At 47.1% G+C, this 25,854-nt stretch overlaps 1 protein-coding gene across 6 annotated transcripts in view; it reads right to left on the reverse strand.

The window, feature by feature from the left end:
- Nucleotides 1-1,635: 1,635 nt before the first annotated feature.
- Nucleotides 1,636-25,854, reverse strand: part of TK2 (thymidine kinase 2) — a 39,939-nt gene continuing 15,720 nt past the window's right edge. For 5 of the 6 annotated variants that reach the window (XM_066349281.1, XM_066349279.1, XM_066349282.1 and 2 more), the window contains 6 exons: nt 25,645-25,718; nt 17,413-17,501; nt 16,716-16,795; nt 13,799-13,879; nt 11,848-11,988; nt 10,177-11,405 (listed from right to left, as the gene is read on the reverse strand). In XM_066349281.1, the coding sequence (XP_066205378.1) occupies nt 11,890-11,988; nt 13,799-13,879; nt 16,716-16,795; nt 17,413-17,501; nt 25,645-25,718 (423 nt within the window). In that variant the 3' untranslated portion in view covers nt 10,177-11,405; nt 11,848-11,889. Of the gene's footprint in view, nt 2,183-10,176; nt 11,406-11,847; nt 11,989-13,798; nt 13,880-16,715; nt 16,796-17,412; nt 17,502-25,644; nt 25,719-25,854 lie in introns of those variants that run through there. The other variant, XM_066349280.1, reaches the window with a different exon arrangement.

Genomic DNA, 25,854 nt, shown 5'->3' on the forward strand with positions numbered 1-25,854 from the left:
GAAGGAAGGAAGGAAGGAAGGGAGGGAGGGAGGGAGGAAGCTGGCAAGTGGAAGGAGGGAAGGGTAGATGAGCAAATGCATAGGTGATTATTTCCATCTCTGTTCCTCCAAAAGCTACCCCTGACACAGGATCTGGGTATAAATTGTTTGCTTGGGAGGTGATCCCAGGAGACATGGTGATCTTGAAGATCTTGAAGTCTGGAATTAAGTGAAGGGAGAAGAGCCAACAAAGGGTACATTTCTGAACAGGTTACTGCTGTGGACAACTGAGGCAGGAAGCTACGGTTTCTATGCTCTGAGCCTCCTGGGTTGGTTGAGGGCTGTCTGTGGACGTTAACTCCCTAGCCCTTGCAGCCTACCCAGCACACCTGCAGGGCACACACCTGCAGCCAGAGAACACTCTCAAGCATGAGGTGTAAGGAACCTTAGAGGGTGACATCCGGAGTGGCCTGAAGGTTGAGGGCAGCACGGACTGCATCTGCTGCAGGGAGGCTGTGGAAAGAGGCAGGCACTCCTGTGCCTGGCTTTCTCCGCTGTTTTGGGGTCAAGGTGAGGATGGGGCCTGGCCTCAGATCTGCTCACTGCGGGATGGGAACTGGAAGTGAAGCCCAGCCCTGGCCCCTTTCAGACCTTAGCCCTCCAGAGTGAGGAGCAGTGGCAGGGCCACACTGAACCCGGCTTTCTCTTCCGCTGTCATAACCCTCCTCAGCTTCCTGACTAAGCGCCGGGCAGGACAGAGGCTGGCCGGACTGGGCCTGGCCTTCGGGAGGCCCACAGGACTCTCCTCCATATCCAGCCCTGGGGAGCCACCATGAGCCAGACCCTTTCCCCAGGCCCAGCTGAAACTGACCTCATCAGCTACCACTGGGAGGAGACAGGCAAGTAGCCCTCATCTGCAGGGCCCAGCGGTTTGGGGACACAAGGGCCCCTCCTCAGCTCTAGCTGCTTGAGGATGTAGCCCCCCGATCTAAGGGCCACTAATCCCAGGAGGCGTCCAGCCCCGCCCAACATATCTGTCACGAACTGGTGTGAGCACCAGAGTTCTTGGAACTAATCTGTCAACCTACTACTGTTTCCCTGGAGGAAGAAAATCAGGCCCCTGAAGGTAGGCACCGCTATGCCCTTCATGTGTAACTCCAACCCTTGGAACCATAGCAACGGTTTCACAGTACTCCCCTCCCCCAATAAACAGTTAAGATCAACTAGGATGTAGGGGAACAGCAAGTGGAATGTAGACACTTGGCAGAAGAATCTAACAGAATCACCGGTGAATAGCAACCACACTGGTTGGGAAATAAAATAATACTGTGGCTACGTAAGATGTTAGTTTCAGGGGAAGGAATAAAAGGGAATTCTTTGTACTATTTTGCAATTTTCTCTAAGTCTTAAATTAGTTACCATCATGACAAAAAAGTGTAACACAACCCTATCACAATTACAATCCCTGATTTTTAATATATGTCCACATAGGGAAAAAAGGCTGATAGGAATTAGGGTATCTCCAAATGGTGGAAATTATGGTAATTTTTGCTTTCGTCATATTCATCTGTATTTTCTAAGTTTTCTATTCATTTGATGACTTTATTTAATGGGTCCTTGAAAAAAGTGGTGAATGAGACAAGTTATCTCATGGAACTTACATTTTAGTGGGGGAAATGGAAAATGAACAAATACAGTTAAAGTTGTTTTGTGCAGAAAATTAGGCTGATGTGATGGAGAGATTGGTGGTTAGGGGAGGTCTTTCCAAGACGGTGGGTGACATTTAAGGGGAGACACAACAAGAAAGAGAAGATGGGCTGGGGTATAGAGTGGGGAGGGTCCAAGGAAGCAGTCTGCAGAGGCTTAAGACTGGGGTGGGCTGCGCTTGTCTGAAAACCTGGAAGAAGCCAGTGTGGCTTGGCAGCAGGGCTGTGCGGGGAAGAGGCATGGGTGAGGTCAGAAGGATAGTGAGGGGCTGAGCCTGGGGCCTGGTATGGCCTTGGGGCCCCTGGAGGGAATGAATGGAGCGGATGAGAGTCATGATGAACAGGTTTTGCCTAACTTGTGGTGGTGCAGTGGATAATGCGTCGACCTGGAACACTGAGGTCACCAGTTCAAAACCCTGGGCTTGCCTGGTCAAGGCACATATGGGAGGGAGTTGATGCTTCCTGCTCCTCCTCCCTTCTCTTTCTCTCTCTTCTCTCTATAAAAATGAATAAAAGAAAAAAAGTGAATAAAAGAGGTTTTAACAGACCTTTGGCAGCTGGGTGGGGCTGACTGTAGGGGGGATGCGGGCAGAAGCTGGGAGACTGGTGAGGGGGCTGGGGTCCCAGGGATCTGAATGAGAGAGACCACAGTAGCTCAGACAAGTGACTCAGGCACCTCGAAGGAGGGGCGTGGTCAGATTGGGCTCTGTTGTGACAGTGATGGGTTGGATGAGGAATGTGAGAGAGGAAGAAACCAAAGATGATTTCTAGATTGGCCTTCCAGTTTCTTAGGAATGCTATGAGATACGGATCTATTTTTATCTTTTTCTAAATGGTTACCAGTCATCTCGGCACTATTTATTAAAAAAATCTATCTTTATCCCAGTGATCTGAGATGAAATCTTCATCGGGTTTTGATGTGTTACATTGTATACATTCCCAGAAGTGTCCTTCCCCTCTCCCCAGCCTTTCCCCACCATGCTCTCAGGCTTCTGGGTTACCCTTTCAGCACGTCCTTTGCATGGTGTATTTTCTGTCTCCTCTTTCTTACATAAAGGGACGCTTACTGTAGATCAGGGGCAGTCAACCTTTTTATACCTACCGCCCACTTTTGTATCTCTGTTAGTAGTAAAACTTTCTAGACGTCCACCGGTTCCACAATAATGGTGATTTATAAAGTAGGGAAGTAACTTTACTTTATAAAATTTATAAAGCAGAGTTACAGCAAGTTAAAGCATATAATAATAATTACTTACCAAGTACTTTATGTCGGATTTTCGCTAAGTTTGGCAGAATAAATCTTTTTTTTCTTTTTCTTTTTTTACACAGAGAGTCAGAGAGAGGGATAGATAGGGACAAACTGGAACGGAGAGATGAGAAGCATCAATCATTAGTTTTTCATTGCGACACCTTAGTTGTTCATTGATTGCTTTCTCATATGTGCCTTGACCGTGGGCCTTCAGCAGACCGAGTAACCCCTTGCTCAAGCCAGCGACCTTGGGTCCAAGCTGGTGAGCTTTGCTCAAACCAGATGAGCCTGCACTCAAGCTGGCGGCCCTGGAGTCTCGAACCTGGGTCCTCGCCATCCCAGTCTGACGCTCTATCCACTACGCCACTGCCTGGTCAAGCCAGAATAAATCTTTATAAGACAATTTACTAAAGTTAAATCTATCTTTTTATTTATACTTTGGTTGCTCCGCTACCGCCCACCATGAAAGCTGGAACGCCCACTAGTGGGCAGTAGGGACCAGGTTGACTACCACTGCTAGATGCTCATTTGGACATTGCTTTTTAAATCACATCTATTAACAGAAGTCTTCCTTATTCTCTTTTACAGCCGCATACGCCACTGTGTGGCTGTACTACTGGAGCTCATTTAACCACTCTCTTATGTCTGGGACTTTAGCCTGTTTCCAGTATTTTGCATTTACAAACAATCCTGCAATAACCTTGTGCATATAAATTTTCAGACTGTAGAAAATATGCATTAGATCCTAGAAGCGGGAATGCTGGATCATAATGTAAGTACATGTGCCATCTGTTAGATGTCATCAAATTTCTTCCCAGGAGAGTTGTACAGATTTGCAAACCACTTTCCCACCCCCCAACAATTTATGAGACCGCTTCTTTCTCCACAGCCTCACCAACAGAAGGTGGCTTTCGGTCAGTGGGTTTTTTTGGGGGGTGGATTTGTTGTTCTTGCCAGGCTGGTGGGTGAGAAATGATATCTCAGTTTTAATTTGCTGTCTTAGCCTGTTCAGGCTGCTGTAACAAAATACCGCACACTGGGTAGCTTATAAACAACAGAAATTTATTTCCCATAGTTGTAGAGGTTGGAAGTACAAGATCATGGTGCCAGCACAGCGGGTTCTGGTGAGGACCCTCTTCCAGGCTGCAGTCTGCGGACTTCTCGCTGTGGCCTCACAAGATGGAAGAGGCTCTGTGGGGTCTCTTTGAAAAGTGCACTAACCCCATTCACACAGGCTCCACCCTCATGACCCAATCACCTCCCAGAGGTCCACCTCCTATCACCTGTGCATTAGGTTTCCAACATATACATTTGGTGGGGGGTGGAGAATTGCATTTCTCTAAGTGATTTCGAGTACTTTTCATACATTTAAGGGCCATTTTTATAATTTTTTAATAAATTGTTCATGTCATTCTCCTTTTTCTATTGAATTTTTTATCTTTTGTCCTTCATTTTTTAATAATCTTCATGGCTATTTTGGGATATTAGCCCTTTGTAATGTATGTTGTGATTATTCTTCAAGTTTGTTGATTGTCTTTTGTCTTTGTTTATGGTGTTGTCATACAAATTTAAATCTTTTTATTTAGTCAAATTTATTCATCTTCTATTACCCCTGAATTTTGAATCACAGGTAGAAAGCTTTCCCTACATCAAGGTTTTAAAAAAGAATTCATCCATGTTTCTTTCTAGTACTTGTATAGCTTGAATTTTGACATTTAGATCCCTACCCAAGGATTCTGAGGTATGGTGTGAGATATGGATCTATTTTCATATTTTTCCAAATGGTTGCATCATCTAAGCTCTATTTATTAAAAAGTCCATCTTCAACCCAATGATATGAGATGAAGTCTTTATCAGATACTGTTTCCACAGGCACTTAGGTCTATTTCTGGACTTTATTCTATTCCACTGATCTATTTGTATCTTCAGGCACCAGGACCACATTGTTGTAATTAATTATAGAGGTTTTATAATATGTTTTAATATCTGGTAAGGCTAGTCCTCTATCATTTCTCTCTCAGTGGTTTCCTGGTTATTCCTGCAAGTTTGTTTTTCTACATGAACTTTGGTCAAATATAACTAACTCCATAAAATAGCCTGTGAGATTTCTATTGGGAATGTGTTGAATTTGTAAATTAATTTAGGAAACTGACATCTTTAAAATATTGAGTCCTCCTATCCAAGAATGGGATGTTCAGGTTTTATACAATGACTTCAACATTTTTCTTGTATAGTTCTGCACATTTCTTGCTAGGTTTATTCCAAAGTAGCTAATGTTCTAGACATCTTCTTTGGTAACATTGTACATGGAATTTTCCCTATCATTATAACCTGTTGATTATTTGGATATGTTAAATGTATATATACACATATAACTTTCCAGCAACCTCATGGAAAGAGCCATGAGTACACGTGTTTGAGCAGCCCAAAGGGATGTCCCCAAGGCCATGCACAAGTCTGTGCACAGCTGCCCTCAGATCCCACACTGTACACACATTCCTAACAGTCTTAGGTGTCCATCTGCCTGCCTGAGGGGAGTCAGCAGTAGCAAATCAAACACCAAGGAGATGGAGTAACAGGGAATCACGGATGGGGCAGATACATCAACAGAGTTAGAAATGGCGAGTGTTGGCAAGAGAAAGGTTACCATAAAAAGAAAACACAGGGACTTCAGACATTAGTAGTCTGGGCAAACAGTCCTACACACCTCAGAACATCCTAAAGGCATCACTGTGTGACAGCCCAGAAGAGCAAATGATGTTCCTTCAGAAGATGCCTTCAGTCACCAAGAAAAGGTACAATGAGGCTTTGGGCCTGCCATCCACTGAGGAAGGGACTGTCACATCACAAAAATAGCCACCCTAAATGGTGTCCTGCTACTTCGCTGAAATCTTGTTTGTGTTGGTCTCATCACTGACTACTGGAGTATATTATTGTACTGGAGTGAGGCAGCCAGGGCCCTCCTGCCTCGGGGTGGGTTTTCTTAAGGCCATTTCAGGGTGGAAGTAGCTATAATGAGCTAATGTTTCAGAAGTGGACAGTCCGTGTCTGTCCTGTTTACCAGTGTGGGCCTGGCACCCAGCATAGAGCCTGGACAGGGGTGAAGCACGGGACAGGCTGTCAGAAGGCTAGGAGAGAACACAGGCCTGCTTACGGGGGACTCGCGAGTGAGCAAATGGCTGGCAAGGATGCTGAGATAATATCTACCCCCTCCATAGTGATGGAGGAGCATGTGCTAAAAATGAAAATGCAGGATCTTCACTACCCTGGCGTGGAGCAGCCCAGCGACAGCTTCCCCCTCTGGAAACTTTGTCAGTAAAAGTACAAAAAGTCTGGTCACCTCTCCAGCCAAGTACAGAGAGGTAGAAGGATTTCAAAGGCACAGGAAGTAGCCAGGCACTGTTCCAGACCCACTATGTTCATTACCCATTTAACTCACCCCTTTCTGGTCTGTGCACCCCCTCCCCGTGAGGGAAGAGGAAAAAGCAGGACCATGGCAGTGAGGTGGCCTGCCCAAGGTCTTGCAGCCAATAACCAGAGAAACTAGGATCCTATCCATGTTCTGAACTGAGATCCTAACTCCCACCCACAAAGCTAAGTGGATGCCAAAAGGTAAGATTCATTTAAAATTTAGCAATTGGCCACTGCTCATTTTTCTGAGCAGTTCCAAAAATGAGCCTGGATCTGCCAAAATCTACCCATCCCTGGCTATAGATAAATCTGTGCTGTGTGTGTACTAGGGACCAGGCAGGAGAGAAGTCACCTGGCCCATGGAGGTCTGCTGAGAAATGAGACAACAGACCAAAAAACCACCAGCTTAGTGTGTAAGGAACTCCAATGCTTTGCAGGTACAAGAACTATCAGTTCCTACTGCCTCAGAGGCAGCTGTGTCTCCCCCAGGCCTCCCTCTTAGGCCACAGAATGCCAGGTGCAAATCCAGAGTCTCATGAGAAATGGGGACATTTTTGAAAGGAAAAGCCAACTGTTTGTCCCATGCTTCATTATTCTAGAATGGCCATGAGGCACATTAAACAGTCCTGAAGGTCAGCCTCAGCCAGGTCTGCGACCTGTGCCTATTAAACAGATCAGTCACCATGGTCCCAGACTAACGGGTGAGCGTGCATCCACGCCACTCTGACGGGTACTGCGGCTGCCACCAATACCAAGCCACTGACTGCGTCATGGCCCAGTTTTCCCAGGCACATCAGCTGAACCAACATTATAGGACACTTGCTGTGTGCCAGGCCACCATCCAGCCCTTCCATATGCCAGGTCAGTTGTCCTCACAGCCCTGAGAAGTGAACAATGAAACTATCTGACAATAAGATAACCAATACTCATAAGAGGTTCTACAAAGTGAACCTCTTTGAACTCCTGGGTTTGCAATTCTAGAAAACTTCAATCTAAAAAGACCACACTCAAAGTGTGGTCCCTGCACCAGCACCAGCACCCTCATCACCACCTGAAAATTGTTAGAAAAACTTCTCAGGCCCAACCCAGATCCTGAATTAGAAACTCAGGGAGTAGGCACAGCCATCTGTTCTAACAGGCCCTCCAGGGGACTTGGACGCTCTGAAGCTTAAGAAGCATGAGCTAGAGAATTCCAAAGGGCACAAAAGTTGGGAGTCATCAGCTACAGGTCCCCTAAAACAGAGCTTCCCAATGTGTGTTCAAAAGAGCACTGGCACTTCTGGAGATTCTAAGAAATATTCTCCAAATAAGGGATTCTACTGTCAAGTGAGTTTGAGAGTCCCCAGCTTAAACAAAGTTTAAAAGATGTATTTGTCATAGGACTTCTTGTGTTAATGTACAAGGCAGTTTGTACTTCTCAGAAAGTACCCAGGTAGTGTTTCCCAAATATTCTGAATAATAATACCCCCTGTTCTCAGAACACTATTATCATCACCCAGGACCCCTGTGTTCCACAGACCCCAATCTTGAAGGAGGAAAAGCCAAGAAATGCAGAAATTCAAGAGGGCAGCAGTAAATGTTGATACCCATACTGGATTCCACAAAACTGGCTTTCTCTTAGTTTCTGTTTAATGGCAACTTTTGCCAAGTTCACTATGTTACGCAAACAAGAGAAACACACAGTTCACTTGAGACTCAGGGAAGTCAGGGGGTGGGTTATTAGGAAAAGAAAGCGGAGAGCAGGTGACCCTGGGGCCTTCAGTGAGTAATCCTGCAATGAGCCTGGAGCTGTCAAGTAATCCATGGCGTGAGCCCAGAGGAACAGGAGGTGTTATGAGATTATCAGCATGGAGGGCTGACATTTCAAAAGCTCGTCAATTACTTTAATAACTATAACTTTTCAGGGTAGCCAAAACCAAGGGGATGAGTTTACTCATTCCTCAGATCTGTGAGCATCTGAAATGAGCTCCCGCCCCCGGCCCCAGGGCTCTACGGGCATGAGGCGCAGATTCAACATACCCAGGGTAGATAGTTACGAGCATGTTCTACTTGTTCTCAGAGCTGTAAATACCTCCCTCCTTCCCCAGATCTGACGGTGGGATCTGTGGGGGTCCCAGGAGGGATCTCTGACTGACTCGTCTCATCTAGCTGAGGGGCTCAGGTGGAAAATGCAAGGGGGCAGGAAGAGACACTGAAAGGAGCAAACGAGCTGGGTGACATTATTTCCCAGGGTCCACACCTAGTGAAGGCCTTGGGGAGCCACGCTGTGGGAATGCATTGGACCGATGGCCTCTGCCCTCCCAGGGCTCGGCCAGCATGGCAGGCAGGCGAAGCTGAGGACGCTGCACTAGAGGGTGGTGAGGGCAGAAGGGAGGGGGACGGTGCCCAGGATACCACCGTGCAGAGCCCCAATCTGGGGGTCCAGCCTTTGGGTGGCAACTCCCCTCTTGCCTTTCCCCTATCTCCAAGGCCTCTAGCAAAATGCCATTAGAACCTTCCAGTTTACCTTAGTTGTGCCTTGCAAAGGTCATCATCCACATTTGAATTAAAGTATAAATGGGGAGCAGTATGTCCTGAAGACCAACATCAGCCAGAGTAGAAGCCTGGACACTGAGGCCCCCGGAGGAAGAAAGGCACAAAGCAGGAAGTCACACTGGGAACAGAAAGGCAGAAAGAGCCCAGGACTATGACAGCATCTGAGACACCACACCAGCCCTGGACCACCACCTCTTTTTATGAGAGAAAAATATACTTCTATCTCTTTTTTTTTTTTTTTTTGTATTTTTCTGAAGTTGGAAACGGGGAGGCAGTCAGACAGACTCCTGCATGCACCCGACCGAGATCCACCCGGCATGCCCACCAGGGGGTGATGCTCCACCCACCTGGGGCATCGCTCTGTTGCATCCAGAGCCAGTCTAGCGCCTGAGGCAGAGGCCATAAAACCATCCTCAGTGCCTGGGCCAACTTTGCTCCAATGGAGCCTCGGCTGCGGGAGGGGAAGAGAGAGACAGAGAGGAAGGAGAGGGGGAAGGGTGGAGAAGCAGATGGGCGCCTCTCCTGTGTGCCCTGGCCGAGGATCGAACCCGGGACTCCTGCACGCCAGGCCGACGCTCTACCACTGAGCCAACCGGCCAGGGCCCTATCCCATTTCTTTTAATCACCAGGTACATGAAATATTTCTAAGTGGTTCTAACCAGGTATTTTACATGTAAAATTAAAAAGCTTAAAAGTAAATTGGAATTATTTCACTAAAGAGGATGACTAAAAGAAAGTGTACATGCTATGCAAGGTATTTGTTAAATTAGCAAGAGACAAAGCAGCTGAGGAAGCTCTGGGGTACACTGAGCAACACCCACAGATGTGGGACGTTCCTGGCCTGGCTTGCCTTGTCCAGCAATTCAGGGAGGCCAGCCCCTGCTGTGCTCCTCTGAGCCACCCCTCTGAGTCCCTGGGGCATGCCTCCCTCTGCTCTAAGAACTAGGCCCGTGTCTGCTTTCCTCCTGCCCTGGCTTGCAGCAGTGTTAATGACTGCTCTGTGACCCCTGCCACCACCGCCCCACTGGCCACAGGGGAAAGCAACCCTCATACAAGCCGGGCTCCAACAGTCTCATGTGATATATCTGGGCTGGGAGATTTCTGTGACCAGTCCTGGCCACTGTGGATACACATGGTGTCCTCTCAACAGTGGCACAGCCAGCTCGTCTGGACCTACACATCCCAGGTTAGCAAACATGGTGCTTAAAAAATAAAAACCCTTATCTTACTGGCAATATGATGCTACAGGGAGCTAAAATCACTGGCAGAGGAAGTGCTCCAAAATTAACATTGGCTTTTTGGTAAAAGATTTATTGGATACAACAGAGCAAGACTTTCTTTTTTTAAAAAATCACATTTCCCCCAAAACAGTGCTCAAATGAGCTGTGGAGAAAACACTGGACCAATCACTTCCACAAACTCCCAAAGTTGGCCCCAGCAGGTCAGGTCCTGGTAGCCGGGGTTCTTGCCTCCTCCAGGTTTCTGGTCAGTCATTTGGTCTGAGAGACACCTGTGCACGGGGCTGCTGCCCCTCACCCTGCCGCACAGCCCAACAACCAGGCCAGACAGGACGGGCCAGTGCTTGCCCTCCTAGCACTCCCTCTGGGACTGGACCACCAGGAGCACCCGCCACCTACGTGGTGTCAGAGAACTGTGGATACAAGTGCCACACAGAGGTTGGGACAAGGCCTTCCAACCTCCATTTATGCCAACTAGTTCTCAGGAGGGGCGGGGGCCTGTTTCCCCGAAGCTCTCCGCTGCCCCCCTTCCCCACGTTGCACCCACTGTTCCTGAGCTGTCCGTGCTCACCTCCACCAGCGCTCCACGAGCCCTTGCTGGCAAGCCCCGCCTTTCCCGTCACACTGTTCCCAAAGAGAATGTTCTTCCTTTCTCTCGCTTCCTACTTGACTCAAGAGACAGCTGTGCCTTTAATGCATTGTCACAGCTGAGTGAAGCTAAGATATTTTCCGAACCAGTAAAGATGGTTCATGCTTTATGGCCAAAAATGTCCCCGTGAATTGAAAAACACTTCATAAAGACTTAAGGCCACTTGCATCACTCCCTGGGCACAAACTCTCAGTAATTCCAAGGGCGAAACTCCACACATAAGGCCACCAAAGAGGAAGGGAGCCTCAGAAGCCAGGGCTGCTGGCTCCTTGCCCCCGCTCAGCACTGGGCAAACCAGCTAGGTGCCAAAAGCCATTTCCCTTATACAGAACTGGCAGCTGCTCAAGCAGAACCTTCATCACCAGACCAAGCACCACTCAGGAGCAAATGCATGATTCTCCTGAGGACGGACGCCAGATGCCAAAGTGGTAAATGCAATAGTGGCCCGTGCCAAGAAACCACCAAACGCTGGCCTCAGGCCAAACACAGCACAACTCTGTGTCTGGAAATGCCAATTGTCCTGAAAACTGCTAAAATCACTAGAAAATGATGACATTTTCTCCATGCGCCGCTGGCTCTCCGCACGCAGAGGTGAGGGTCACCAGCCGGGGAAGACGGGGCTCTCGGGACGAGACAACCTGGGGCAAGAGAACGTTTCTGGACTTGCTGAAAGTCTGGATGATGCCAACTCCCTGGCTGTGTGACCCTGGGGAGTCCCTTTGCCTCTCTGAACTTCAACTTCCAACCCTGGAATGTAAGACCACTACTTCACCCTCCCATGTAGTCTGAAGGGTTAGAGACCATGAGTCCAGCATGATGTCAGCTGGCCCTTCCTAAGGGCTTAATTAGAGAGACCCAGCAATGGACAACCACCACAAGAGGCACACGGGGAATGCAAAACTGCAAACATTAAAGGGCAGGACAAACCCACTGGTCCTATTTGTCATTTACCCTCTAGGCCTAGGGCCAGAAACCCAGAATAAAGACACTGGTGAAGGAGAAAAGACCATTAGGAAAACAATTCTGGCCACACATAAAGCCTCCTACGAGGAGGTTTTCCACATCACTCCCAATAGCTACCTCAGCAGCAATGGGCATTTCTCTGGCATGATCTTCTGCATCCTATGAACCATGCTTTCGATTCCCTGGAGTCAATATTCGGTCTCGGTTTTGTTCAAAGAGTTCTAGCATTTTCTGCATGTCGTGGTCAGCCTCAATCACCTGGAATTTAAGCACATGGTCACAGGGTTGCACTTGACTTCAACATCATCCTCCCTTCAAAGATGAAGAGAGAGGCCATGCCCAGTTGGCTCAGTTGTAGAGCATCGGCTCAGCGTGTGGATGTTCTGGGTTCAATTCCTGGTCAGGGCACACAGGAGAAGCGCCCATCGGTTTCTCTACCCCTCCCCCCTCACCTCTCCCTCTCTCTTTTCCTCTCCTACAGCCATGGCTCAGTTAGAGCGAGTTGGCCCTGGGCACAGAGGATGGCTCCATGGACTCCGCCTCAGACTCTAAGAAGAACTAGATTGCTGAGCAACAGAGTAATGCCCCAGATGGGCAGAGCATCACCCCCTAGTGGGCTTGCCAGGTGGGTCCCAGTCAGGGCACATGCAGGAGTCTTATCTCTGCCTCCCCTCCTCTCATTGAATAAAAAAAAATAAATAAATAAATTTTAAAAAAAATGAAGAGAGAGAGTTGGACACAGGAAGAGGAGGTAGGCAGGAAGAGGCAGGGAGGAGAAGGGTAAAGCCAAAGAGCGCCAGGTTCTAGGTCAATCTACATTCTCAGCTATATTTTCACTTAAGAGTCCACTACAGTTGTCCCTGCAGCGAGCTCATAAATGATTTTTTCTCATCATTTTATACCACCAACTTTCTAAAGGAGACTATATAATAAAAGGGGGGAAAGCAGACTATACTACTTTAAAAATCAACTATAGTAATATCTCACTTTCCAGCAACCTCACTGTCTGGAAAGCCATGAGTACACGTGTTTGAGCAGCCCAAAGAGATGTCCCCAAGGCCATGCACAAGTCTGTGCACAGCTGCCCTCAGATCCCACTCTGTACACACATTCCTAACAGTCTTAGGTGTCCATCTGCCTGCCTGAGGGGAGGCAGCAGTAGCAAATCAAACACCAAGGAGATGGAGTAACAGGGAATCACGGAAGGGCAGATACGTCAACAGAGTTAGAAATGGCGAGTGTCGGCAAGAAAAAAAAGGGTTAACATAAAAAGAAACACAGGGACTCCCAAGACATGAGTAGTCTGGGGCAAACAGTCCTACACACCTCAGAACATCCTAAAGGCATCATTATGTGACAGCCCAGAAGAGCAAATGATGCCCCTTCAGATGCCCTCAGTCACCCAGAAAAGGTGCAATGAGGCTCTAAGCCTGTCATCCACTGAGAAGGGACTGTCACATCACAAAGAAACCCAGGTCTAGAGGCTTCATCCATCTAGAACAGTGGTCCCCAACCCCCGGGCCACGGACCAGTACCGGTCTGTTTGGTACCGGTCCACAGAGAAAGAATAAATAACTTACATTATTTCCGTTTTATTTATATTTAAGTCTGAACGATGTTTTATTTTTTAAAAATGACCAGATTCCCTCTGTTACATCTGTCTAAGACTCACTCTTGACGCTTGTCTCGGTTACGTGATACATTTATCCGTCCCACCCTAAAGGCCAGTCCATGAAAATATTTTCTGACATTAAACCGGTCCGTGGCCCAAAAAAGGTTGGGGACCACTGATCTAAAACATTCCTTCGTTGATAATGCTAGATAAGTGAGAAGCGCTCATTGGTGTAATGACACTGAAACAAATCACCTTCTCTTGGGTCTGTCCACGTCACTCCAAGACTCAGTCCAGAATGGGACTGTGAGAGTGAGAGACCTTCCATCCTCCCTGCTTCCTTCTTCCACATTCTCGAGCTCTGAAGGACTCGGCCCTTAATCAGACTGCAGTGACCAACATTCCCCAGGTCACTCCTCCTTCTAGAAAAGTCCCCGCCCTGCCAGGAGGACTTACCAGAACAGGGGCCACTACAGGGAACAGGCCCCCTTTGATGAGCCATTCCTCGTAGAGGTGGTGGATAGCATCTAGGTATTCCTGCCGGGAAACACACACACAGGCTGCTGAAAACTGGAGGGCAGTGAGCACGCCTCTCCCACCCAGGGTCTCAGGCAGGGAAGGTGAATGTCAATGACCATGGGCAGTGGCTTGGACAAAGAAGCCCACAACAGGCAACCTGGCTCAGGTGGGCAGTGGTAATGCAGCTGCTCACTCCAGCAGCCAGACGGGCATCACAACAGTCAGAAGTGTCCCCACGGCAGCATGCAGCCCAGCCATGACCCCGGTGCACGCTGCTGGTGCTTCCTACGCACCCTCCTGCCTGCTGTCTCTCATTTACTGCCCCTGTTTGAGCAGCAGGGCCACCAGTTCCTTTGGGAGAGGGGGAACCATGGCTGCCCAAAGCTGGGCAGTCTGAACCTTTCCCTCTCACAAATTGGAATGTGACCCTCTCTGGCCTAGGAGTCTGACTCCCACTGCTTCTACTCCACTAGACAACTTGTAAACTGTGGATCCTAAAGACCAACTTCAGAAAACCCAACCAGGAGAGGCCACAGGTGGAGAGGCCCAGACATGCCCCTAAGCCATCTGTGGCTCTGCACCAGGAAAGACTGGGCAGGACACACACTCCCACATGCAGGCCAAGTGTTCTTGGCCACCCACCAAGGCCAATCTACTCCCAGCCCAAAGGCTCCCAGTGAACAGCACTGCCGCTTTTTCATCTCCCACTGGGTTCTCCCTTAGCAGAAAGACTGATTGGGCCTGCAAGCCTCGTAAAGACTGCTAAGACAATGGCCTGGGAAATGGCTTAGGAAGACTCCAGACTTGGCATTTCCTCTATAATATCTGGGTCGTCACACAGAGCAGCTCTGCCCCATCACAACATGGCCCCTCCCTGCTCCACTGTGCCCTTTCTCCAACTCCTCCTGTCTCTGGATTGCAAAGGAGCTGCTCAGACCCAGGTCTGGGCCTTCATGGTTGGGATCCACCTTGCTGGTGTCCAAGCAATCAAGGGTGGGCAGGTCTCCGGAGCTGGGCAGGTCTCAGAGCCCCAAGTCCACTCCATCCTAAGTTCAGACCCCCATGACATCCCAGGAAACGCTTGCCCAGCCTCTGTGTCCTTTCAGTGGAACTTCTGACATGGGGCATTCAGCCCAACATTAACTGAGAAACTCCTAGGTGCCAGGCCCTGGGACACAACGCTGGAGATACAGAGGGAATGAGATCTAATCTTTAAAAGTTCAAAATTTAGTGGGCTCTGTTGTGCAATAGATAGTGAACTGAACTTCTAAAAGTTCATGATTTCCTGAGGCATAAGGAACAAATGTGTAAACTTTTTACACAGGGGGCCAGTTCACTGTCCCTCACACCGTTGGAGGGCTGCCACATACAGTGCTCCTCTCACTAACCACCAATGAAAGAGGTGCCCCTTCCGGAAGTGCAGATGCCTGGTAAATAAACAATCTCAATATGCTAGTCCTAAAGGCTGTAATCATAATCAGCCCAGGCCTGGAGGAGTACAATAGAGGGAAGGTCAGGAAAGCTTCCTGGAGAAGGTGATATTTGAGTTAAACTTGGAAGGCAAAAGAATCTACTATGCCAAAGCTCATTTGTGTAACTCCATGGTGAGTGAGTGTGCGTGAATGAGTATGTACAGCCACTAGTTCTTTATGACCAGAGTGTAACAGAGGGTGGAGGAAGATAAAGCCATCATGCAGAATCTCGTATGGCAATGTTACAAAGTGGGGACTTTATGCTAGACCGTGATGAGGCACTGAAGGGTTTGGGGCTGGGAAACTGTATGAGTGGTATTCTGTATTGAAAACATCACCCAAGCAGCAGTGTGGAGACTGGATTTTGGAGATAGATATGGAGAGTAAGAGACCAGGACAAGGAGAGCAGTCGAGCTTGTTACAACAATCCAACTAGAGTCAATGTGGCCCTGAGCCAGACCCAGAAGTGTTGGAGACTGCAAGCTGACAGTGTCCTTGCGGTTTAGATTTTTGGAGGACAGAGTGTGGGGGGCTGGCAGTAAGCTGACAGTCTGCCCAACTCCCATCTCACTTGCTTAAGTTGCTAAAGGCTAAGTTTTTCCCCACACCTCCATGTTAGCTGTGATGCTGGATTGTTTTTACTTGTCCTATCCCCCATGTCCCTCTGAGAGACTGGAGGCAGTTTTCTTTTTACCCTTTGTTTTGTTTAGTTAAGATGTCCTATATGGTGGAGGATCTTCTGCACTCAGGAGAATTATTGGGTTGCCTTAGAAATGTGACTTTGTATCAGAGGTCTCTTCGTTTTGCTAATGTCTTCACTCAACCCTTTAAATAAAGTGGTTTGGGGGTAGAGACTCGCTCTTGGTAAGCTAAAGGATGCAAAGAGACCTCCCGATCCCATCCTTTTTTCTCTCAGTTTATTTCTTCATTCTGCACTGTTCTCACTCAGGACCTGAACAATTACTAGCCACGCTGGCCCGCGGCACAGAAGGGTGAAGCAGTAAGCCAGCACTAGTGAGTATCGCTTGGAGCCACGTACTGTGCTAGCACTGGAGATACAGTCGTGAGTAAGGGGGCATGGTCTAGAGAAAAATACAGAGGGCACGGAGGCAAGCTATCTTCAGGAAGTGGACCAGACAAGCCCTGGTGATGCCTGAGCAGGGACAGGGGGAGGATGCCAACTGCTGAGTCTGAGACACAGGAAGTGAAACAGATCTGGACATGGCACAGGGTCCCCAGCCACAGAGAAAGTCAGAGTTGGATCTCTGATATGCTCATTTCCTGTTTGTGACAACAACAGAATGATCTCACAGAGGGAGGAGCCAGGCTGGGATGATGGTAGCTTCTAGTTCATCTCTAACCTGGTTAAATGGGGCTCTTACCAATGGAATGACCTTCTCCTCTTCCCTGCATCTCATCTTTAACCTCTGATAACAGGTCTCAGGAGTGGTCCGGAGATAAACTGAGATTGAAAGAAAAAATACGTGGCCCTAATGATTGTTCATGACTTGGAAGTGAAAGCCAAGAAGGGGAAAGGCAGGCACGTGGGTGAGCCACGAAGAGAAACATCTGCCAGCATCTCTGAGCAGGAAACACAGACCAGGGTCAGCTCACAGCTCGACCACTGACCAGCTGTGTGACCTGACATGCACACTGACTTCATCCTGACTTTCATTCCCTTCCCACATCACAAGCCTACAGGGCCACTGTGAGGCTGAAGCAGGCTCCATGCACAGGCAGAGCTTAGCACAGCACTGGGCCCCAGCATCCAGCAGGTCTCAGTTCATGTCTAGGTTCTGTCCTCTCCTCCCTCCCTTATAAACTAGAAACCCTACCAAATCACAGTGGGCTCAGGCAGAACAGCTTGAGGAACAAAGGTCAGGGTGCTTCTCTGGAAGGGACCAGGAGCCTCCCAATTCTGCATGCCCTCAGGGAAAAGGCTGAATTGATATGGGGAAGGAATGACCAATGCTAAGGGCCCCGAACACCACCCCTGCTGGGTGGATAACTGGATAAGCTCATCCTCACTGGGCCCATAAGAGGGAGGCCTGGGAGGGTGGTCACGAGGGGCCATCTCACCTATCAAATCCACAGACACATCGATGTTCCTCACGATCCAGTCAAACCATTCCGACAGAACCACATAGTCCACTTCAGGCATCTTCCCACTACAATGAAAGGTGTATGGGTCCTATTCACCCACAAGAAAGTTTCTGGGATGCACCACCGTCCAAAAGTAACGGGGGAATGGCTTTCGTTGAAAGGGCATTGCCAAGGACACCACAATGTGATCCACATGACAATGGACGTGTGGTGAGGACAGGGACCTTAAATACCTCTGACCTTCAGCTGCCTGGTGACAGATTATGGTTTAATGCAGCAAATGTCATGGCACTGCCTAATGGGAGAACTCATTTGAGTTCTCTCCAAGCAGAGAAAAGGGCTCGGGAGCCCACCCAAGAACAAGGACAACGCCCAGGTTAGGATGTGGTGCGGGAAACCAATTTCACCTCGAGAAATTTATGTTGTGGAACTAAACATTAATGCACATGTAAAATAATGAAAAAACTAGATCTTGGTACATTTGTATAACAGAAAACCATGCAGTAACTGAAAGATGATGTTATAAAATAATATTTAATTACATGCAAATGCTCATAATTGAATGCTCATAATTCAATAAAAACAGCTGGCTACAAAACTGTCCATATAATACTTTCAAGAGTATTCATCCACACATTCTGAAAAGACTGGAAAGAAAAGCACCAAAATGTTAACAATGGGAAACTTTCATTTTTTATTTCTTCATACCTTTTTGTATTTTCCAAAACTTAATAACATATTAGTTTTCAAATTAAGAGCAGGGGGCAGGGGGAGACTGCTACCCATTTAAAGCATTAACTGAAAAAGCCAGAAAGGAAGGAAAGAAGAAAGAGCCAAAGTGAAAAGGCAGGCCTGGCGTCTACCTGGCTCCTGCAGATTTCCTGTCCCAAGAGGAAACAAACAGGAAGAGACAGAAGGAATGGCAGCAGCTATAAGAAACAAACCGTCAACAGCTGGGTGAACCTCAAATGCCCAGGAGAGGAATTCCCCCTTGAACATCCTCCACTCACTCCGGATCCTCTCATAACTGGGTTTGGTGAGACCAACCACAAGGCGGAGGGGATGCAGTGCAGTGGGGCGCCCAGGCGGAGCTGAGTAAGGAAACGGAAGCCTGGTTTGCATGAGTCCAGGGACCTCATGCATCGCTTCTCCTCCTTTTGGCTGAGATCAAGTGTAGTTGCTGAGCAATGTCAGGCAGTGGGTGCTATTTTAGCCAGTTTCTTGCTTTTCCTCCTAGGAACTCTGCCCAGCTCCTTCTGTGTCTGCCTCGAGAAAGGCATGCCCAGCAGCCCCACAAGCCACTGCTGTTTTTTCTGTAGAACACATAGGGGATGGCACCTCTCTACAGAAAATCCAAAGGCCCAACTCACCAACAATGAACTGAGGAGTTTCAAGGAGCCTCAGCAGGGTGGCAAAACTGAGATCCTGGGCCCACATAAATGCTACTGTTTTTGTTTGGCACAGTTTGCTGCCACCTTTGCTCTGAGGCGCAATGAGCCCGTTTACACAGCACAAGTTAGAACAGAAAGCTCATATTCAAAATGCCAGCCGTTCTGTATACATTGTCTTCTTTTGTTTTCATAAGACCTTCCGAGGTCAATTCTAGTCCCAATTCAAAGATGAAAACTGAGGCCCAGACAAGCCCAGCTCTGTTTGAGCAGGGATTCAAGCCCGGCTCTCTGTGGCCCCCAAACCCACAGGCTCTTCGTGCATCACTCATCCTCCCTGGTCTGTCAACTGGTCTGTGAAGGGGTTGTTCTGGATCACATCCAGCTGGAGAAAAGCCACAGCTCACAGGCTTATGACCCAGACTGTGAATCACCCATCTGAACTACCTACAGTAAGGGAAGAGTCCAAGCCCCGATCGGGGAGTTTAGGAAGACCTGCCTGTTGTTCCAAACTAAGGGTCTTCTGTATCCCAGTCTGATGCTCTATCCACTGCGCCACTGCCTGGTCAGAAAGGTCTTAATCAATACACCCAACCACCAGCCCCAGGTGAGTCAGCTGGGCCCACTCAACTCCCTCACTTCTGCTCTTAGAGCATGCCAACCAGGCAATCTTGCAAAACCTTTGCATTCAACCATTCAGCCCACAACACTGGGGCCACAAAGCTGCCCGCATGGCCGCTTTAGCTCTAAGTCTTTCTCGCGACCTTCAGCTTTTCATTTTGGCACAGTGCCTTCACTGGAGTTCCCATCTTTAAGGAAACTGTGTGACCAGATCTTCCTCTTCAAGGAAGTCACACAACACACTCAGACCTCTGGCAGCCTAACTGCACTTATATTCTGCCCACTCCAAACTGGCTGGGGTAGGGGGCTGGAAGAGACGGTCTCTCCTTAGGAGACCCAAAGGGCAAACCACCCTTTCATAAATTCTGCTGTGGAGGAGGCAGAATTCCAGTATGTCGGTTTTTCTGGGCACCCAAGCCTACAACTGCAGACAAGGCCAGGCCTGCCATACTCCCCTCCATCCAGGACCCCCAGATTCCAAGCCAAGGTTGCAGAGCTTCTGAGAGAGGGAAAAGGATCAACCCCAATGCCAAAGGGGCAGAGCCACTCGGCTCCTGTTTTGTGAAAGGGCTGTCCCCACAGTCTCAGGCAGGAGCTGACACCCACACATGCCATCTGTGGTTCCCAGGACCCAGCCTAACTCCCCAAAGGAGAAATCAAACCATGTTCTTCTAGGTACAGGCAATGGGTCCAGCCAAGCCCAGTTCTAAGCTACATTTGGATTAGGCTTAAAATGACAGCAATCTGTATTTAGGGGAATAGAAACCTCTCAAAACATCTACTTTCTCAATAACACTTCACTGTGCACGACTCAATGCATTCAGAGAAGTTAGAGCTGGAAGGGGGGTGACCATGAAGACAGCCCCGTCTAGTCTTCCTCCTACTTGTCACTTCTTCAGTCTAGCCAAAAACACTTTTCACTTTGCCTCCAAAAAGAAAACCTTTGCAGTAACATCAGAGAAATGGTGGAGTTGAGAGATCACTTTGATCTCTACCCTTGAAATTTCAACAGTCTGAACAGCTGTAACTCAGCAAAGGGACCCCAATTGTGCTCACAGGCTTCCCTGAAAGATCCATGCACTGAAACAACTAGAGGTGGACACGGAGTGACCTGGGTGAAAGGTAAGGACGCAGCCCCACAGCCAAGCACTCGTGGTAGGGGCGAGAGAGGGAGAGAGGGAAGGGGGGGGGGGAGAAAGGCAAAGCCTGGTGTGTCTAAGTCTCCTCCTGACAGGAGGAGCAGAGAGATTGGGGGGGGGGGTACCCTTAGATGTGTAAAACTAGAGCAGCAGCTGAGTGCAGGACCAAGGCAGAGCACAAAACTCTGGGACACTGCTGGTGCTCCCACGGTCTGCCCACAGCCTGCACTTGGGACAGAGAAAGAGAAATACAAAGTACCGTGAGCCCCTAAGTCCCAGATCCCACCTCCTTTCACAGAGTCACAGAGTGACTCTGATAGAGAATATCAGTGGCATAACCCTAGAACTGACACTGCAGAACCAATTTTTCCCCTGAAGAACAGGGGTACTCTCTGTCTGGCCTGGTCTGTTGAGACACAGGGAAGAACACAGAGGGGCCCAATATCGCCATTCCCGGGAGGAAGAACTCTGGAAGAGATCAACTCCTCTCAGCCCTCACCACCTCAGATGACGCAGCTGTAGCACAGCATGGGGGGGGGGGGGGGGGGGGGGTTAGCCAGGAAGGTAAAAGTTGTACTCTAGCACCACCTACTGGAACATAATAGTAGAATAACCTCTGAGAAGTAAACTATTATGAAGCACCTACTAGACAGAAAGAGTCCCATCAAATACCACGAATAACTGAGAAAGAGACTCAGTTCAGAAAGAAAATGCAAAATCAAGAAAGCAATCTCAATCACATGGAAACTTGGAATTTTTTTTTTTCATGACAGAGACAGAAAGGGAGATGAGAAGCATCAATTCTTTGTTGTGGCACCTTAGTTGTTCATTGATTGCTTTCTCATATGTGCCTTTATGGGGGAGGGCTATAGCAGACCGAGTGACCCCTTGCTCAAGCCAGAGACCTTGGGCTCAAGCCAGCGACCATGGGGTCATGTCTATGATCCCACTATGTCTTGGCTCAAGCCAGTGACCCTGCACTCAAGCTAGTGAGCCTGTGCTTAAGCCAGTGACCTCAGGGTTTCAATCTCAGGTCCTCTGCATCCCAGTCCGATGCTTTATCTACTGCGCCACCACCTGGTCAGGTGATACTTGGGGTTTAAACGGCAGAGAATTCAAAAGTTCAGAAAACATTCAATGAAATGTGAGAAAACACTGACAAGTGATTTAATACACTCAGAGAACAAATTAATGAACAAAACAAGTGTTTTACCAAAGAGACTGAAACTTTTAAAAAGAACTAAACAAATTCTGGAGACGAATAAATCACTATGCAAACTGAAGAATGAACTAAGAAGTTTAGCTGATAGAACTGACCAAATAAAAGAATAAGTAACATTGAAGACAGGCGTCTAGAGATGATGCAGAAGGAAAAAGAGAGAGACTCACGAATTTATAAAACAATAGAGCTGTACAAAAATTATCTGACTCTGTCAGAAAGAGCAACATAAGGATAACAGGTATACCAAAAGAAGAAGAGAGGGAGAAGAGAATGGAGAGACTATTCAAACAAATAACTGATGAGAACTTCCCTAGCCTATAAAAGGAGTTAGATCCTTGAATCCAAGAAGCAGAAAGAACAAATTACCTCAACCCAAAGAGGCGTACTCCAAGGCACAATGTATTAAAACTGTCAAAAATTAATGACAAAGAAAGAATCCTTAAGGCAGCCAGAAAAAAAAAGAAAAAGAAAAGAACATATAAAGGAAAGCCCATCAAGTTATCATTGGACTTCTCTCATCAGAAACTTGACAAGACAGAAAAAAGGGGACCAAAATATTCAAAGTACTGAAAGAGAAAAATTACAAGCCAGGAATAATATATACATACATCAAAGGTATCCATTTCAGGCTGGGACCTACTCCTAATTTAGAGCTCTCTTTCCCACTTTTGCCAACTTGTATTATGAATTTACCTTTGCCACCCAGCTTAGTGTATCCCAAGGTTCTCTTTACCATGCCACAGTCACAGAGCTCCAGGGAAAAGCAACCTGGTCTCAACTCTCCAGGCAAAGGAGAACGGAAGCTCCATATCCACACATGCTGCAAATGGCTTTTCCGGTCTACCTGAATCATTACCAGCTAGAAGCAGCGGTCATTGGGACTTGGACATGAGCTGCAAAGTATAGAATGGTGACAACAATTCCAGTGCCATGCAGACTTCTCCTGTGGGGAACTTTCCTGGACTCCTGCTCCCTGTGACAGCTCCTAACAGACTGAACTGTGGTTGGGTTGCTTTTTCAGGGATTTGGCATGGTGATGGGGCCAACTTGGACTTGGTGAACATGTTAAGGACACTACTCTTTTATGGATTCTTGCTGTATTGGTCAAGAGTTTGCTTAAAGGCTTTTAATAACTGTAAAAAATAATAATAATAGAGGACTGGATGAAGAAGATGGGGCACATATACACCATGGTATACTATTCAGCTAGGAGAAATGATGACATCGGATCACTTACAGCGGAATGGTGGAGTCTTGGTAGCACTGTGCGGGGTGAAATAAGTGAATCAGAAAAAAACAGGAACTGCAGGATTCCATACATTGGTGGGACATAAAAGTGAGACTAAGAGGCATGGACAGGAGTGTGGTGGTTATGGGGGGTGGGGGGAGGGAAGGAGGGAGAGGGGGAGGGGGAGGGGTACAGAGAGAACTGGATGGAGGGTGGTGGAGGACGATCTCTCTTCGGGTGATGGGTATGCAACAGAACTAAATGACAAGATAACCTGGAAATGTTTTCTTTGAATGTATGTACCCTGATTTATTGATGTCACCCCATTAAAATAAAAATTTATTTATATAAAAAAAAAAGGTATCCTTTAAATAATAAAAAGAGATAAAAACTTTTCCAGATATACAGAAGCTAAGCGAATTTATCACCAAAAAATCCCCACTGCAGTAAATACTCAAGGGGGTTATTTTACCTGATACAAAATGAACAAAAGCCCTGGCCGGTTGGCTCAGTGGTAGAGCGTCGGCCTGGCGTGCGGGGGATCTGAGTTCGATTCCTGGCCAAGGCACACAGGAGAAGCGCCCATTTGCTTCTCCACCCCCCCTCCTTCCTCTCTGTCTCACTCTTCCCCTCCTGCAGCCAAGGCTCCATTGGAGCAAAGATGGCCCGGGCGCTGGGGATGGCTCCTTGGCCTCTGCCCCAGGCACTAGAGTGGCTCTGGTCGCGGCAGAGCGACGCCCCAGAGCGGCAGAGCATCGCCCCCTGGTGGGCAGAGCGTCACCCCTGGTGGGCGTGCCGGGTGGATCCCGGTCGGGCACATGCGAGAGTCTGTCTGACTGTCTCTCCCCGTTTCCAGCTTCAGAAAAATACAAAAAAAAAAAAAAAATGAACAAAACATCACAAAACTACAAATAAAGGCTCTGACAAGCTTACAATATAAACAGATAATTTGTGACAAAAACATAAAGGGAAAAGGATAAAGGTCTGAATTAGCAAAGGAAGATGGAGAGCAGAAGTATTCATAAAATAAAGCACTATTGTATAATATGAAACTTTTTTTCAATAACCTGATGGTAACCACCCGCAAAAAAACCAAAACTGAAATACATAGCTTAAAAAAAGAGGAAAGAAGTATAGAATACCACCAAAAAAAAACCACAAAAAAAACCCCAATAGAAAACAGCTGACAGAAACACAAAGGAAATAAACCAAAAAAGACATAAAACTACCAGAAAACATAAACTGGCTATACGAAATCCTCATGCATCAATAATTACCTGAAATGTAAATGGACTGAATTCAACAATAAAGAGGCACAGAGTAGCAGACTGGCTCAGAAACAAAACCCAACCATATGCTGCCTTCAGGAGACACATCTAAGCTGCAAGGACAAAAGTAGACTCAAAGTAAAAGGCTGGAAAACAATTCTCCAAGCAAATAATATCCAAAGAGAAGCAGATGTAGCCATACGTGTATCTGCCAATATTGATTTCAAGACAACAAAGGTAAGAGACAAAGATGGATATTTCATGAAGAGGTCACTGCATCAAAAACACATAAAACTTCTTTTTTTTTTTTTTTAGAAAGAGTGAGACAAGAACATCAAGCTGTTCTTGTATATGCCCTGCCAAGGATCAAACCATTAACTTCTGTGCTACAGGACGATGCTCTGACCAGCCAAGCTATCCAGCCAGGGCTAACGCTTCTTAATATATATACAATGAATCAGGGAGCACCAAAATATATAAAATAACAACAGAACTAAAAGTAGAAACTAACAAAAACAATCATAGTTGGGGATGTTAATACTCTATTGACATCTCTAAATAAATTATTCAAACGGAATCAATAAAGATATATTGGCCTTAAACCACATACTAGACCAAACAGACATAAATGATATTTATAGAACCTTTCATCCCAGAATATCAGATTATACAACCTTTTCTAGGGCACTCATAACATCCTCAAAGACAGACCATATGTTGGGCCACAAAACTAGACTCAACAAAGTCAAAAGGATTGAAATTATACCAAGCATATTATCTGACAAAAAGGCTCTGAAATCAGAATTCAACTGCAAAATGGAAGTAAAGAACCCTACAAAAACATGGAATTAAATAGCATACTTCTAAAAAATGACTGGCTCAAAATGAAATAGAAGCAGAGATCAAAATATATATACAGACAAATGAGAACGACAAAATGATATATCAAAACTTCTAGGATGCAGTGAAAGCAGTAATATGAGGAAAATATATATCATTACAGGCCCATCTCAAGAAATAAGAGAAATTCCCAAGTAAACTACCTAACATTACATCTTAAAGAACTAGAAAAAAAAGAACAAAAGTACTCAAAATCATGGACATATCATGGCGCCCAGCCAAGGTCAGCTGAGCGGCCTGGCTAACCACCCTACGTGACTGAGCAATCAATGCAGAAATCTGTCTGCCATTGAGGTTTTGCTGTAGTTTGTTACACAGCATTACTGTGGCAAGAGAAAACTGATACAAAACAGTAGGTACTCAATATCTGCCATTTGGATAAACAAGTTCCAATTGCATTTGGAACAAATTAATAAAGTATCAATTGTGCAAACTCTGGTACCTTCTATACAGGTTTTCTACAAAAATGTATCTTGCGCTGTGAATCGACCGCTCCATCAACCGTACAGGTGACGTCTAAAAGAAAACAAAAAGTGATTCACTAACTCAGGCAAAGAGAAGGTCAGGAAGGCTTGAGGAATGCCTATGCTCCCTCTAACTACAGTCTATGCTGAATAGAAGAATTGAGAAGCTGACATGAGACTCAGCTGTG

This window comes from Saccopteryx leptura, chromosome 9 (assembly GCF_036850995.1).
Source record: "Saccopteryx leptura isolate mSacLep1 chromosome 9, mSacLep1_pri_phased_curated, whole genome shotgun sequence".
NCBI lineage: Eukaryota > Metazoa > Chordata > Mammalia > Chiroptera > Emballonuridae > Saccopteryx > Saccopteryx leptura.